General features: G+C 38.8%; 1 protein-coding gene across 2 annotated transcripts; it reads right to left on the bottom strand.

Annotated features, from left to right (window-relative positions):
- Positions 1–784: 784 nt before the first annotated feature.
- On the bottom strand, positions 785–16,383 carry LOC134664295 (methionine aminopeptidase 1). Of its 2 annotated transcripts, XM_063520858.1 has the most exons (7): positions 16,189–16,383; positions 15,849–16,119; positions 15,100–15,271; positions 14,122–14,416; positions 13,355–13,369; positions 12,109–12,230; positions 785–1,868 (listed from the first exon to the last, which is right to left on the bottom strand). In XM_063520858.1, exons 1-7 carry the CDS (start codon positions 16,346–16,348, stop codon positions 1,758–1,760), a joined length of 1,146 nt encoding a protein of 381 aa, XP_063376928.1. In that variant the 5' UTR covers positions 16,349–16,383; the 3' UTR covers positions 785–1,757. The 2 variants fall into 2 exon arrangements, with proteins under 2 accessions (XP_063376928.1, XP_063376929.1); XM_063520859.1 differs by lacking the exon at positions 12,109–12,230 and having other exon boundaries at positions 786–1,868; positions 13,233–13,369.
- Positions 16,384–16,686: the final 303 nt, after the last annotated feature.

Genomic DNA, 16,686 nt, shown 5'->3' with positions numbered 1-16,686 from the left:
GACAAAATACACATTGAACAAAGAAATTGGACAGATGGAATACCACCCTTAGGACTCTAATCTTCCGAGTCCCAGAGGCCCTAATAAAGGCTCTATTCCAAAACGTAAACGTAATTTACTTTCTATGCATCTCGCTCGTACTGACATATTAGTGCGAAAGAGATATATAGAAAGTAAATTACGTTCACGATAGCGTTTATGTCAATGCCAAAGTGATGGGTAGCCGTATAGGCTCCAAATTCAAAAACGAAACTAGAGTTAGACCAAGAAAAGTCTGCAGCGATTTTGATAGCCCACGCATTGCAAGTGTCATTTATACGGCATAATTTCATAGAAGCTTGACGTTTAAAATAACACTTGCACTGCGTGGGCTATCAAAATCCTTGCAGATTTTTCTTGGTCTAACTTTAAGGGTTCTGGGACTTAGGAAGCTAATACATTGCACGGTTTTTATAAACCAATATCTATTTAAGTTAAAATGTTTAGGTAACAAAGTATTATATAATCTACCTAGTATGAAAACTGTCTACAATATAATTTTGGAGGTCTCCAAAAATTATAAAAATAATACCTACATTAAATTTAATACATAATAACATTAAGGCCGAGCCACACCGGCTTGCGTGTGCGTGACGTGCGCGTGTGCGTGCGCTAAAATGTTGGAGCCGCGCACGCACACGTCACGCAAGCGGTGTGCCATCTCTCATAAGGATCTGTATACTACAACGGCGCACGCGCACGTGCACGTCACGCACACGCAGCCGGTGTGCACAGGCCATTAATAACTCAGAGGACTTACGGCCAAGATTAGATTGTACGTGATATTGCTCGATTAAAGATACTTGACAATCATGTTCCAAAAGTCAGATGTCTAATAATTATGTGTTATTACTAATAACACATAAAACACATTCATTGCCACTAAGTGCTACGGGTTACGCTCGTAGCGCGTAGCCACGTCTTCGCCGTATGGAGCGCGTAGTCGCTACGAACAGTGTACCCGACAGTCGGGTTCTTGGCGCTGAATGTGTTAAAATACTTGCTTTTTGACCGAGCGTTAGCGAGGGTCTCAATTTTAGCTTGGGGAAAATGCTTTTGTATGTCCGGATGTTCTCCTCTATAGTTAGTTTTTTTTAGCATTAGAAAGAACTTGCAAGAAGAACTTGTAATTGAAAAACGCTTTTTAAAAATCAAAAACTATTACTTATGAAAGCAGAAGAATATAAATGAACGTATTAGATTCATAATTGTTACATATTTGCAGTAACTTATTTTTGAAATGTGTTTTTCAATTAAAAGACACATCAAGATTGTTCACCTTATTAAATTTCTAATGCTAAAAAAAACGAACTATACAGGTCGCAATTCTCAACCAATTCTCGTGAAATTTTGTGATCAGGTTCGATAATTAAATAGATAATTATGTCTAAGATTCCATCTTTGGAAATTATTCAAAATGGCAGAACACTACATTTATTCAATCAAATTGGTTGACTGTACCCCTTACTACTAAAACATCTGCGGTCGTTTATAAAACAATAACGCACCTTAAATGTTTGGAATTACGGTCCGAAATCGAATGTGATATTAAAGATATCTCCAGCCCCGTATATGAAGAGTTGAAGACGCCTCGCTACTAATATCTTGTAATACTTTGCTTGATTGTATTTAAAACAAAAACTCACCTTAACCCCATGGTATTACGGTCCAAAATCAAATGTAGACATACTGACTTTCAGAACTGGCTTGTGGATAGACTAAGAGTTGGCGTTGAGTTTCTCCAGCTGATCCATGAACCAGGGTCGGCCGGTGCCGCGCGCGGTGAGGATGTCGCACCCGGTCTCCGTTACTAGCAGGGTTTGTTCAAACTGGAAACCAAAATAATAGGTTGGGGAAATGTTTCCATTTTATTTAGAACTAGCGACCTGCGCCGGCTTCGCTCTTGTTACAAAAAACCTTAACAAATTATATACCTAAACCTTCCTCAAGAATCAGTCTATTAATAGGTGAAAACAGGATGGAAATCCGTTCAATAGTTTTTGAGTTTATCGCGGACATACAAACAGAGACGTGGCGGGGGACTTTGTTATACAGCGTGTCTATTCCATACGGGCGTATATTTTAATAACGATTAGTATAGGACCTAAGGAGCTTAATTACATTGTTTTTTTTATAAGGAGATAAGATTTTTTTTTCATACATAATAATTGAGCACGCAATGTATTGCGTCCACGTCAATTAACGTACCTAGCTAATTGTCATATGATATGACGTTTATCACGTCAGTGTTTGTTAATTTAAGTAACAAAATAAACCACAGTGGTGTTAATGTGTAAGTATTGTAATTCATTGCAAATTCGGATCTCTGCCATCTCGTGCGGGAAACGGCGGATATTATTCAATAAAAGTCGAAAATAATTACTCATTACTTTATTGCATAGGTTTCTTAACTAATCACGTCGATTTACCCGCATTAGGTATTTGTTTTCTACGTGACGGCCACGCAGTTCCATGCAAGTGATGCAGCGACGGTAAACAGACTCCTCTTACACTTCTCTGGTGCTGCTCTCCGGGTGCAATGAGAAATATTGCAAAATGTTTTCCTCTACTCGTCCAGGCAGACGGTCATTATTTTGCTCTCCAATTGTTCTTCCAATGGTAGACCATCTCGAATACGCTGAAGAGCATTGACGATTACTCGTGAGTTTCGCGGAGTTGGCCTGTTCGGAAATCGCTCTCTGTACAACTCTAAAGCTCTTAGGCCGCGTTGTTGAGCTTCGCCGTAAATCAAAATCATATCAGCGTGTTCATTAGGAGGAAAATTCGACGGTCGCGACATTTTCTACAATTATTTTTATCACTGACGGCAACATGACAAATTATGTCAGGAAAACAAAAACCACCCAAGTAACATTTTAGTCCTATAATTTTAGTTTTTATCGCTAAAAGCTTGTATAGACGTCGTATTAAGGTTTCAGAGGTGACCACCTGTTGTATAAAAGCGTTTGGCAACACCTTTTTGCTCTATAGGCTTATACAGCTAATGTATTCTATAAGCAATTGATGTAAAGGTTTACTTCACCATTTTATAGAGATAACGGCTCTATAATAGGCGTGTACTATAATAGCGTCAAATATAACCACTATAGAGCAATATTACTGTATAATAGTATTTGGAATCACTTTTATGCAACTAATTTGCGCTATTAAGGTTCTCTGCAAGCAACTATAGTTTTAGTGTTTTAACAGTGACAAAAATCCAACTATACAACGATTTTACGATATAGAGGCTTTAGAGATCACTGCTATAGTACATAATACTTTAGTAGTTTGCGCTATTAAGGTTCCCTGGAAGCCGCTATAGTTTTGTGTTTTAACAGTGACAAAAATCCAACTATACAACGATTTTAGAATATAGTGGCTTTAGAGATCACTGCTATAGTACATAATACTTTAGTAGTTTGTGCTATTAAGGTTCCCTGGAAGCCGCTATAGTTTTGTGTTTTAACAGTGACAAAAACCCAACTATACAACGATTTTAGAATATAGTGGCTTTAGAGATCACTGCTATAGTACATAATACTTTAGTAGTTTGCGCTATTAAGGTTCCCTGCAAGCCGCTATAGTTTTGTGTTTTAACAGTGACAAAAACCCAACTATACAACGATTTTAGGATAAAGTGGCTTTAGAGATCATTGCTATAGTACATAATTCTTTAGTAGTTTGCGCTATTAAGGTTCCCTGGAAGCCGCTATAGTTTTGTGTTTTAACAGTGACAAAAATCCAACTATACAACGATTTTAGGATATAGTGGCTTTAGAGATCACTGCTATAGTACACAATACTTTAGTAGTTTGTGCTATTAAGGTTCCCTGCTAGCCGCTATAGTTTTGTGTTTTTACAGTGACATAAACCCAACTATACAACGATTTTAGAATATAGTGGCTTTAGAGATCACTGCTATAGTACATAATAATTTAGTAGTTTGCGCTATTAAGGTTCCCTGCTAGCCGCTATAGTTTTGTCTTTTAACAGTGACAAAACCACAAATATACAACGATTTCAGGATATAGTAGCTTTAGAGATCACTGCAATAATAGGTACATAATACTTTTAGTAGTCATATGAACACTATTATAGAACTGTTTTGCTCTATAGTAGCGTTTTTGGGACATATTTATAGCGTTAAAAAGCGCTTTAGTAGTTTTCAAATCCCTATTATATATCATCGCTGTAAACGTCACAATGACTATTTTATATCACAAAACTGTTGTATAGTGGTTTTGTTTTTTTCTTTTAAAACACAACAGCGTTATAGCTGAGTTTTTATGTCTTTTATAAACCGAGTTAGATACATAAAGGTAGAAAACGACTACTTATAAATGATAAATTTGATCTGTAATGGCTACTTATATCTTGCTTATATAAGTTCAGGCCTAAGCCACATAATGTGGTTCCGTACAAAATATTTTAATATTAATGAACTGATAAAAAATACCCCAGTGATATTAGTGATTGTAGTTCAGATTTATTTATTTATTTATTTATTTATGTTAGGAGAACCAACAGCTATAAAATTTACAATAGACAACAAGATTAAAACAGGAAGCCAATTACAGGAACTCACAGGTAGTTACAAAGTAATAAATTTTAAACTAATGCTAGCACCTACGCACACACACATGCGTACAAAAAGAAAGTGGAAAAAAAAAAGAAGCATAATTGAAAATGGCAATAGAAGCCTTACAATAGATCTTAAGTTTTAATACTTATAGCTAAGTTTAACACACACTAAGTTGATAAATTCAATGTATTTGCTCGCCTAATGAAGAAAATAAAAAGAAAAGCCGAAAGTATAAGTACATGAATTAAATACATTAGTAGAAAGGTCGCTCACACAAAACACCGCTTAACCAAACTGTGCCTCACACTGGGAACTTTGCAATTGAATATATCGATATCAATGTCCTTCGATAGCTCATTTAGCCTTCGACTCGCGCGAACTAGGAAGCTATTCTGTCTATACTTGGATGATGCAGTTTTAACAGATAATGGGGGATAGTACCTTTTAGAACGATAGGGAGTATTGAAAGAAAGTTTACCAAGTAGCTCGGAACAATCAGTTACACCACTGGTGATGTTCAAGAGAAAGGTAATGTCCGATATATCACGTCTTTCTTGCAACGGGACTAGATGGTGTTTCTTACAAATACTTAAATAATTGGATGAACTATAGGGATATTTCAGTTTATAGCATAAATATTTTATAATTTTTTTCTGGACGCGTTCGATTCGGTCAATGTAAGTACTATAGCATGGGTTCCAGACCTGTGACGCGTACTCCAGTTTACTCCTCACATATGCGCAATAAAGCACTTTAAGGGTTTTAGCCTGGGTGAAGTATATGGAATTTCGCATTATAAAGCCTAGCGCTTTTAGTGCTCCACTAATAATACTATCAATGTGCTTGTCAAATAAAAGTTTACAATCGTGAATAACACCCAAGTCCTTCATATAAGTTAATTTCTCAAGCGGGTGGCCCTTTAATGTATATGATGTGGAGGTTACATTGCGTTGACGTCTATCAATGATTTAATACAATGAAGGCGCTTGCTTATGAATATGACTTTCAGATTTAATAAATGTTTTAGACAATTTTTATTTTTAATCCGAGTCAAAATTACGACGATGTAGAAAAATTACTAACGAACCCTAAATAAGTAAATAATTATTTTGTTTTTCTTGTTTCTGATGCACTAAGCGCAAAACATGTTTTTGCTACGTTGCGTTATGTAAATATGTGACATACACCACTAACCTAGATTATTATTAGTCATTATTGTCAAGTAATTGAAATTAGAATTATATAGTTTGTTTTTATATTAAGCACATAATAACATTGATTAGCAATAATTTTATAATGTAAACTTATCTAATTGATGTCTACCTAAATGCACACTTGTAAGTTTTTCCTTTTGGTAATTAATATTTTTCTACCTGAGATACAGGATTTTCCTAGTTCAGGTAGAAGTCATTGAAAAAACGTACTTTATAAGATATTCTTGACCTAATGTTAAATGTATGACTATGTTTTCTAAATAAATATATTATATTATATTATTATATATTTACAAGCATAAAATCGTGGCGGTTTAGATATTTATCGACATTCATTATTAGCACATTTTTTTTTACCAATCACACTGAAAAAGAAAACAACAGTAATTAACTACATCTAAATTAAAAAAAAATCATATGTCTTTCTAAAGAGTTTGTAAGTGTAACTGGGTCACAGCAAAATTCTTTTGGAACCCTAATTTTAATCATGATGGCGGTGAATATTTCGTCGTAAGTTCTATAGTTAGCCTATAAACGCGTCGGATTTACTTCTTGGCTGCATAGTAGTAACTATAGTGAATATCATAATATTTTATTAAATTATTTTATTAAAAACATAAATAAATCGAGGGGGCATTTAAAATTCCTTATTAACCTTATACTATTCTAACGGTAAAACTTCCGTCCCATATACTTTTTGCACTAAGGACCGAATTATTCGACATCTAAATGACGCATATTAATATAAAGTCTTTACTTATCACCATTTTACTTAGTATCGTTTTTGTGAAGTAAACACACAACAAAACCACTCACAATAGTTGATGGAAAACTTGGTAGCAAATTGCGTTGTAAAGGAACTATGAATTCTGCAATACTATAAAAAAGCACTATAATAGAATTTCAAATACCACTATAGTATAATAAATTAATTAAAAAATTAAAAACACGACTGCTGCATTTTAAATCGAACTGAAAAGCTAAAAATAATGTTAATATGTTAGTCACATAATTTTATGAATCTAAATTGGAATGTAAATATACACTCACGGTCATTCACAGTAAATACAAAGAGCTATGCACATTTATGTCCGTGACTGTAGGTACGTGTACATTTAATTTCAATTACAGTCGGGGGACCTTGATGTACCTAAGTGCATCTCAATCAAAAGGTCCCCCGACTGCAAGTCACGGACATAAATGTGCATAGCTCTTTGTATTTACTGTGAATGACCATGAGTGTATATTTACATTCCAATTTAGATTCATAAAATTATGTGACTAACATATTAACATTATTTTTAGCTTTTCAGTTCGATTTAAAATGCAGCAGTCGTGTTTTTAATTTTTTAATTAATTTATTTTATTTTAAACATTTTAGTGAAAAAACTAAGTAAAACTACCATTTATAAGGATTTCCCCCGGCCATTTAGTTTATCAACAAAGTTCTTTTTATGTGGATGGGTATTAGCTCCTAGGACTGGGACCTTCTAAAGGCAGAGACACACTTATTACGGGCGTCTTTTCTGTGGATAATATGTGAATGTGTTCACAATTTGGGACATTTGATATTTGATATTAAATATAGCTTCTTAACTTCTTAAAAAGAAGTGGAATTTTTAATTATAATGGCCATGAGGGTTTGAAGGTCCACAATAAAGACTCATAATTTTAACTGTCACTAAAAAAGTTTTTGATCCAATTATCTTCGTCGCAACTTCAGCACGACGACGCACACATGGCCTTTGGCAAAATAGCACCAATTCAAAGATCAATAATGACAGACTGTATGTAAAAGGGCCTATTCGACGCTAATATCTTTAAGTGTTAGTACCCACCAGTGGCGGCGCGTCAAACATATCCATAGGTAAGCCGGGGCTAATTAGGCTTACATATTTCCTTTACAACTCTGCTCAAACGTCCAAAAACAGGCAAGCTGGTGGGAATCGGCTTATATGGACGCGCCGCCACTGGTACCTACCTACATTCAAATGATGAACTTCCAAATAAAAGTAGGTAGCCCTGACAGACTAGATGGCTGAATGCCGAGCTCTGCGTAGGGCCGAACACCCAAAGCGTCCGAGAGAAGCGAGTTTCTACGCGAGGCTGAAGGCTAAGCTGCGGGACGTTAGCGGTGAAACACAAAACCACTGTAGGTACATGTGTTAAAATACATAAGCTGAAGACCGACCTCCGCGTAAGTTGAAGGGCTAGGGATTCTAGCAATTCCTGCAATTTCTTCAAATATCTGACCAAGTTCCGCGAGTACTAACCTCCCGCAGCTCGGTCTTCAGCCTTGCGTGGAATTGCGACTTCTCAATTATGATACTAGGAGAAATTGTAGAAAGCGCGTACCTGTCGGACGCTCCGGGCCTTCGGCTTTACGCGGAGTTCGATCTACGGGCTTCGCATTTAAACACTGGCTATGCCCGACTCTTTTTGTACGAGGGCGCCGATTGGAACGCGTGCATCGCGCCACATACGTCGGGCTAAGCCCCACGCTTTAAGTATGAGGGCGCCAAAGGCGCCCGGATATGGTAAGCGTACAGCATGTCACGTACGTCGGGCTACGCCCAACTCTCTTAGTATGAGGGCGCCACGACTTTGGAACGCGTACAGCGCGCCATATACGTCGGGCTAAGCCCGACGCTTTGAGTACCTACAGCGTGTGACGTACGTCAGGCTACGCCCGACTCTTTCAGTATGAGGGCGCCGAAGGCGCCCGGTTTTGGAACGCATACAGCGCGCCACGTACGTCGGGCTGCTTTGAGTATGAGGACGCCGACGGCGCCCGGGTTTGGTAAGCGTACAGCGCGCCACGTACGTCGGGCTACACCCGACGCTTTGAGTATGAGGGCGCCGAAGGCGCCCGGCTTTGGTAAGCGTAAAACGTGTCACAACGTCGGGCTACGCCCGACTCTTTTAGTATGAGGAGGTCGAAGGCGCCTGGTTTTGGACCACGTGCAGCGCGCCACGTATGTCGTGCTATGCCCGATTCATTTAGTATTATTCAAACCCTATCGCTTTAATCGAAGTTCACACGTTTAGATTTCAATAGGGCGATTTAGTTCCTAAAATAACTTTATAAAAATATACCTATACAAGTCATATAGATGATTTCTATATATTTTTATGATCAGCGGTAAATACCTTTTTATTTAATAGCTCACTAAATAAGATAGAAGAATTTATTTATCTTAGCACATTTTGTAAATCCTTATTTAACCAAAATAAGATTTAAGCGCGTATGTTGCATATATATTTTAAATCGCCTTTCAAAGCTCTTCATTTTGAGACCCCACTCGATAGGTTTGCAAGATTTTATTTTTCTAAACGTCACGCAATATTGTGTATTAAGTCCGCCATATTGTTTTTATAATGACGTCATATAGCCTATGTCACCCGGGATGACGTAAGGATTCTAATGACATATCATACATCTAAATCGGTTAAGGCATTCAGAAGTTATGGTGGAATAAAGAAACTCACATACATACAAACATGAACGCTGAACACAATACACTCTTTTTGGTTGGGCAGTCGTGTAAAAACAAGCACTATAATGGAATCTCTAATGCTACTATAGTATAAATTAACACTATAATGGCGTTACTGATAACAAATTAGCACAAGAGTTATCATTATATCACTTTTATAGACCTAAAACGTCACGACTGACACTGCTACAGGTCTACTATATCACTGAATGGCACATAAGATGCGCCATTTCGGCTTTATACAACCTTCTTAGGTCTTTTATAGGACCTTAGGTGGTATTTAGGAAACGTTCTATTGACCACTATAGTACCACAAATTGTTACTTGGGCATAAATTGAAATTTTTTTATCAACCTTAAATCAAAAAAGTTTTATCTCTACTTCATACCTAAATTTAAATCAAAAAGTCAATTAGACAATTACTGGACTCCTTCGATGTTTATGTTGTAGTTTTATTCTAATCAAACCTTTCCGTTAACTTAAGGTTGAGGAGTAATAATGTTATCAAAACAGATAATGACATAAAGTGCTGACAAGCAACGTCAGTCGTTTATTGATAAATGCGGGTTTCCATGCAGTTAAATACGTGGATTTATCAGAAATCTACTTCACAATTACTACTTGTTTGTAAAATTTAATGATGGATAAACTAATAAGTACTTAGTTTGATAGTGAAATGAAAATTCAACAGTCGTATTAGCAGGATAACTAACGTAATTTGCACTGCCTCGTATCAGGCGTACAGTAAGTAATAATTACACCTTATAGACCGGGAGATAGTGACACATTTTACTGGGTCATTTGTACCAGTATGGCGGTTCGTCAGGGGTCTAAGTACGTAATGAACGAAATAAAAATGATGGTCATAGCGCTGGTACCGGCGGCCCAATCGCGTGGGCGTTAGTCGAACGTGTCGGATAAAATACGAGTGTCGAACGATTTGTTCCACAAAAATCCTCGTATTTTCCGATAGTCCATAAAAAAGAAGTAGGCGGTAGCGTAATGCCATACTTCTCCGGTGTGACTTACAGCCCGCCATACTGAGGCGAACACATTAATTAAAAAAAAAAAACAATTCTATCATTTGTGCCAAGCTAATTTTTGCACAGGTGATCATCGTCGAGCAGCCATTCATGGACATCACCATGCCATACTTTTCGGATGGTTCCAAATGGCCGCCATACCGCCGCAAGGGAGTTAATTTTTTTTTTATTGCTAAACGATTTGTACCATCTTGAATTTTTTTTCATGACTTTCTGTGTGATCATAAATGGAAATCTCATAATGCCATACCTGTAGGAGGTGGCAAATGTGTACAATATATTTTTTTTTTTCAAGTATGGTGCCCCTTTTTCCCCCTATTAGAAGTATGGCAAATATAATAATGGTCACATTGCATCATATAATTTCCAAAAATCCAAATGCCATACTGGTACAAATCGTCAAAAAATTGTTTTTTGTTTTAAGTCTTGGCTTAAGTCTCACAGTCGTCCGCCCCGTAGTTATAATCTGGAATATTTTTTTAGGTATAATTGTATCCAAACAAACAGAATATGATGATGCCACGGTGTAAAAAATTATTTTACGTATACATAGTCGTATTTTTGAAACGTGTCGATTAAATAAGTTTTTCAAGTATGGCAGCACTTTTTCCCCCTACTATAAGTATGGCAATTATAATAACGGTCACATTTTATCAAATACTTTCCAAAAATTTAAATGCAATACTGCTACAAATCGTTTAGCAAAAAAAAAAATATAACTCCCTTGCGGCGGTATGGCGGCCATTTGGAACCGTCCGAAGAGTATGGCATGGTGATGTCCATGAATGGCTGCTCGACGATGATCACCTGTTCAAAAATTAGCTTGGCACAAATGGTTGAATTGCTTTTTTTAAATTAATGTGTTCGCCTCAGTATGGCGGGCTGTAAGTCACACCGGAGAAGTATGGCATTACGCTACCGCCTACTTCTTTTTTATGGACTATCGGAAAATACGAGGATTTTTGTAGAACAAATCGTTCGACACTCGTATTTTATCCGACACGTTCGACTAACGCCCACGCGATTGGGCCGCCGGTACCAGCGCTATGACCATCATTTTTCTTTCCTTCATTACGTACTTAGACCGCTGACGAACCGCCATACTGGTACAAATGACCCAGTAAAATGTGTCACTATCTCCCGGTCTATTAGCGATTGCTGCAAAATAATAATTTACTTAAGGATATGATTATTCCGATCATGCTTCTTTAATTTAGGGTTTGTCTCAAAAATACATAAAAATAAAGTAAACAAACACTTCATTTGACGTGGCAAGTAGTTAATTACTTGTCATGTCAAATTAAGGTGGACGGCGTACATTGCTGCTCGGCAGGATTAAAAAAATTAATTACACCTAATTAATAACACTATTTAATAAAATGATTACCTTATACGATTTGTATGATCAGATACTATAACTGGATACATTATACGCCCGTATGGAATACACACACTGTATAAAGTGTAGTAACATCACATTTTGGATTCAAATTAGTATAAACGGCTGCTGCTTTGGTCACTGTTTTTAAGACGCAAAGTACCATTGTTTGAGCTGGAGGCTAAAAAAGCACAGACTTTTACATAACTGGCCAAAAATAACAAACATTTCAAATAAGACACGCTAGACCTGTAGTAGTACCGAGCTACTAACAGTAGCGATGTATGTATGCAGCTCTGGTGCGCGTAAAGCAGTGTCCTGGTGTCATGACACCTCTGATATAATATAGTACCTGAGCAGAGCGCGAGCCGTCGGCGGTGACGGCAGTCCAGTGGTCCGGCCACTGCTCGTCACGCCAGCTGCCCTCGTTGATCATTGGCTCGATCGTGAAGCAGTGTCCGGGCTTCATCACGCCTATGATGTAATATAGTACCTGAGCAGAGCGCGAGCCGTCGGCGGTGACGGCAGTCCAGTGGTCCGGCCACTGCTCGTCACGCCAGCTGCCCTCGTTGATCATTGGCTCGATCGTGAAGCAGTGTCCGGGCTTCAATACACCTATGATATAACATAGTACCTGAGCAGAGCGCGAGCCGTCGGCGGTGACGGCAGTCCAGTGGTCCGGCCACTGCTCGTCACGCCAGCTGCCCTCGTTGATCATTGGCTCGATTGTGAAGCAGTGTCTGGGCTTCATCACACCTATGATATAACATAGTACCTGAGCAGAGCGCGAGCCGTCGGCGGTGACGGCAGTTCAGTGGTCCGGCCACTGCTCGTCACGCCAGCTGCCCTCGTTAATCATTGGCTCGATCGTGAAGCAGTGTCCGGGCTTCAACACACCTATGATATAACATAGTACCTGAGCAGAGCGCGAGCCGTCGGCGGTGACGGCAGTCCAGTGGTCCGGCCACTGCTCGTCACGCCAGCTGCCCTCGTTGATCATAGGCTCGATTGTGAAGCAGTGTATGGGCTTCATCACACCTATGATATAATATATTACCTGAGCAGAGCGCGAGCCGTCGGCGGTGACGGCAGTCCAGTGGTCCGGCCACTGCTCATCACGCCAGCTGCCCTCGTTGATCATTGGCTCGATCGTGGAGCAGTGTCTGGGCTTCATCACACCTATGATATAATATAGTACCTGAGCAGAGCGCAAGCCGTCGGCGGTGACGGCAGATCAGTGGTCCGGCCACTGCTCGTCACGCCAGCTGCCCTCGTTGATCATTGGCTCGATCGTGAAGCAGTGTCCTGGCTTCATCACACCTATGATATAATAGTACCTGAGCAGAGCGTGAGCCGTCGGCGGTGACGGCAGTCCAGTGGTCCGGCCACTGCTCGTCACGCCAGCTGCCCTCGTTGATCATTGGCTCGATCGTGAAGCAGTGTCCTGGCTTCATCACACCTATGATATAATAGTACCTGAGCAGAGCGTGAGCCGTCGGCGGTGACGGCAGTCCAGTGGTCCGGCCACTGCTCGTCACGCCAGCTGCCCTCGTTGATCATTGGCTCGATCGTGAAGCAGTGTCCTGGCTTCATCACACCTACTGCTTTATTTTCTGGAAGATTAGAAGTAATTATCAGTAAGGAATAAGGTACGGAGTAAATCAGGGACATTATAACACTTTAAACCCTCGCGTTTTGTACACATATTTAATTACACAAACGGGTCTACCGCGATATAATTTCATTGTTTTTACCTTTAATTCCGACGTTTCAGCTGAGTTGCACCAGCTGTGGTCACGGAAAGACGGGAAGACAATGAAATTATATCGCGGTAGACCCGTTTGTGTAATTAAATATCAGGGACATTGTCATAGTTACTCGGAAACCCTAGGAATCTCACATATTTTAATCCTTAACTTAACCCATTTGCCATGTCCAAAATGAACGTAACATATTTAACAAATACGAATTGTACAATGAGTACATAAAAGTTCGTGACGATCGACAACTAGCAACGCTAACTTCTTCATCTTAGTATTAAAATCGACAAAAAAAATCTATATTTAATCAATAGTAATCAATATTCAACAAACATTGTGGACTAAGGAAAACTAGCAAGTGCCATCACTGCCATCAGTCCATCACGCTCCACGACTGTTGCGCCATTTAGAGTCCTAGCTAAATTGGCTGTTCAATACTTACGCTATAGAATTTCCAATTTAGCAAGAACCCTAAATGGCATAACAATCCCGTGTGGTGACTGTTCCTAACAATTTTTATAACTTTGTTATATTTTGGATTTAAATGGTAATAGTATTCAAGTAGACTTTATAAGCTTTACAAGTAAACAGAAAAAAATACTTACTGGCATAATGTGGGACATTAGGCGCGGTATGGAACAGCCTATGTATTCCATGTCCGCAGTAACTCCTAACTACACTGAACCCGTTGGCTTGCGCATGCTTCTGTATCACATTCCCAATCTCACGGTACTTCTCACCGGGCTTCACAATGTCTATGGCCTTCATCAGGCACTCGTAGGTCACCTGGACCAGTTTCCGAGTTGATTCGGGCACATTGCCTACGAAGAAGGACTCATTGAGGTCTCCGTGGAAGCCTCGGTGGTAGACTGTTACGTCTACATTGCAGACATCACCATCCTGAAATGTTTTAAGGCAAAATATTAAATTCCATCAATGGGTTTGTAGCCAGTAAACACTTTTTGTCAAAACAAAGAGTGACATCATAAAATAAGGCCTAATTTTCTTGCTGTACACTTATTATATAGCCATCTTCAGGCCTTCTACTTCTTCAAAACTGTATGATGGTACAGGCCTTAGTAAAATGTAAACAAACTGTTAACTTGTATTATGTCCACCAGATACGACATGCATTTTTAAGAAAGTTTTTTGACCGTAACTGGAAATATTTGTTATTTGTTTGGAATAGTTGTTATTTGGATAGCCACAAATGTAACAATAAGGTTTTAGCTCTACAGATCTGAATAAGTATAAATAATCAACAGCCTGCCAGAAGAGAAAAACCGGCCAAGTGCGAGTCGGACTCACGCACAAAGGGTTCCGTACCATTACGCAAAAAAATCACGTTTGTTGTATGGGAGCCCTGCTTAAATATTAATTTTATTGTTTTTAGTATTTGTTGTTTTTGCTGCAACAGAAATACATCAACTGTGAAAATTTCAATTGTCTAACATTCACGGTTCATGAGATACAGCTTGAGCACAGACAGACGGACAGAAAGACAGACAGTGGAGCCTTAGTAATAGGGTCCTGTTTTGACCCTTTGGGTACAGAACCCAAAAATCAACTTGAACAAAACCTACCTCCAACGGACGGGTATCTGGTATCCCGTGGCAGATAACCTCGTTAACAGAAGTACAGCAGCTGTTAGGGAAGTTGTGGTAGTTGAGCGGGCTTGGATAGCATTCTCTCTCAATGCTGGCCTCGTGGACGACACGGTCAATCTCATCGGTTGTCACACCAACCGCACAAGCTCTGGAAAATTATTCAATATTAGTATGTCTCACATCAGTTTAAATTTGATTGAAGCTCTGGAAATTCAGGTATAGTAAGGTATCATATATAGTTAATATTGTGGATCTTATCTGAATTGTGCAGATAAGGTGAGAACGTTGTTAGTGACATATCAAACGCACTGATTGAGATAAGAAATGCTGGATTAGGCATTTGTTAGCAGATAGGCCAGATAGGATATAGCTAAGAGAAGTTGTATGAATAAAGCAGTTTTAAGATTGCCTGAAAAATGATCTTAGTTCTCCAATAGCCATTATTGTTAAATTTATAGGGATATTGCCTGTATTTCACCATATTCCACAATAAAGCATCTGAAAATTATTTTCACTTATCTTTGAGATCATTTCTGTCTTAAATTGGATGGAACTTATAATAAAAGAAACTTGAACTAGATAACTTGACCGTGACATCACTTGTTATGTTTTTCATTTTCATGACATGAAACCAAAACAGTGATTCTGGTTTTACTCCATTATTAGTAAGAGAATGGGAGGCAAACAAGGATCAGAGTCCAATTAACAACAATAACATGTCTTACTTTGCAGCTTCATCCAACACTTCTCTTCCCAAGCGGCAGGCGACGCGCATACCCTCGATCTCTTCATCGTCTAACACTTTAATCTGTCCAGAGCCCTTCGCAGCGTTCTCAGACGCGGGGAAACCGGTCGGGTGGTCAGCGTAGTCTGGGCGACCTATATGCGGTGGTACCGTCCGCTTCGGCCCCGGCGGGTAAGGCCTCAACTTCCCCGAGAAATTGTATGACGGCCAAGGATTGTACTCGACCTTCGAGCCATCTGTCGACTCGCCCTCTAAAACAAAAGTCACAAACTAAACAACGTAACCTAACACCGTAACATAACCTCAAAATTTCAACTTACTCGCCAACGAATGGATAACTTTGTGAGTTTTCCACGATTTCTTGAAACAATCCTGATTGCAGAAGAATGAGCCCTGTATACCAAGTTTAATACACGTCGGGCATTGTAATTGTGCAATAGATTTGCAACCGGGGGTTTCGCACATACCAAACGCGGCCATTTTTGTATTTTATTTTAATTCCAATGACAGTCATATTTTATTTACTGTCAGTGTCACTGCTGCCAGGTGACAGTCAAGTGCAACAACTTAAAAACATAAAACGTCAACAAACTTATGATGCTGCCAGTAGAAAAAACTATTTGGATGCATTCGTAATTTCCCATAAAATTTATAACGTAATAAAATAAATATAATCCGTCAAGCCATTTCCGTATCAGTAGAAAAAAGCGGAAATTTAAAAATAATTCAGGAACGAAGGGTTCATTCCATAGATTTTTTTATAATTTCGCGCCATTTTCTACTGACAAAGTTGTTTGACCATTCGTAATTTCCCATAA

The sequence above is a fragment of the Cydia fagiglandana genome, chromosome 5 (genome assembly GCF_963556715.1).
Source record: "Cydia fagiglandana chromosome 5, ilCydFagi1.1, whole genome shotgun sequence".
In the NCBI taxonomy this organism is placed as follows: Eukaryota; Metazoa; Arthropoda; class Insecta; order Lepidoptera; family Tortricidae; genus Cydia; species Cydia fagiglandana.
The sequence above is the reverse complement of the archived record's forward strand: the minus strand, read 5'-3'. Positions and strand labels throughout refer to the sequence as shown.

Coding starts and splice junctions, on each gene's coding strand:
- LOC134664295 (XM_063520858.1), bottom strand. CDS start 16,348: ATGGCCGCGTTTGGTATGTGCGAAACCCCCGGTTGCAAATCTATTGCA. Junction 14,417..15,099: donor CAGATACCCGTCCGTTGGAG/GTAGGTTTTGTT, acceptor AAAACATTTCAG/GATGGTGATGTCTGCAATGT. Junction 1,869..12,108: donor ACGGCTCGCGCTCTGCTCAG/GTACTATATTAT, acceptor TTTGGTTTCCAG/TTTGAACAAACCCTGCTAGT.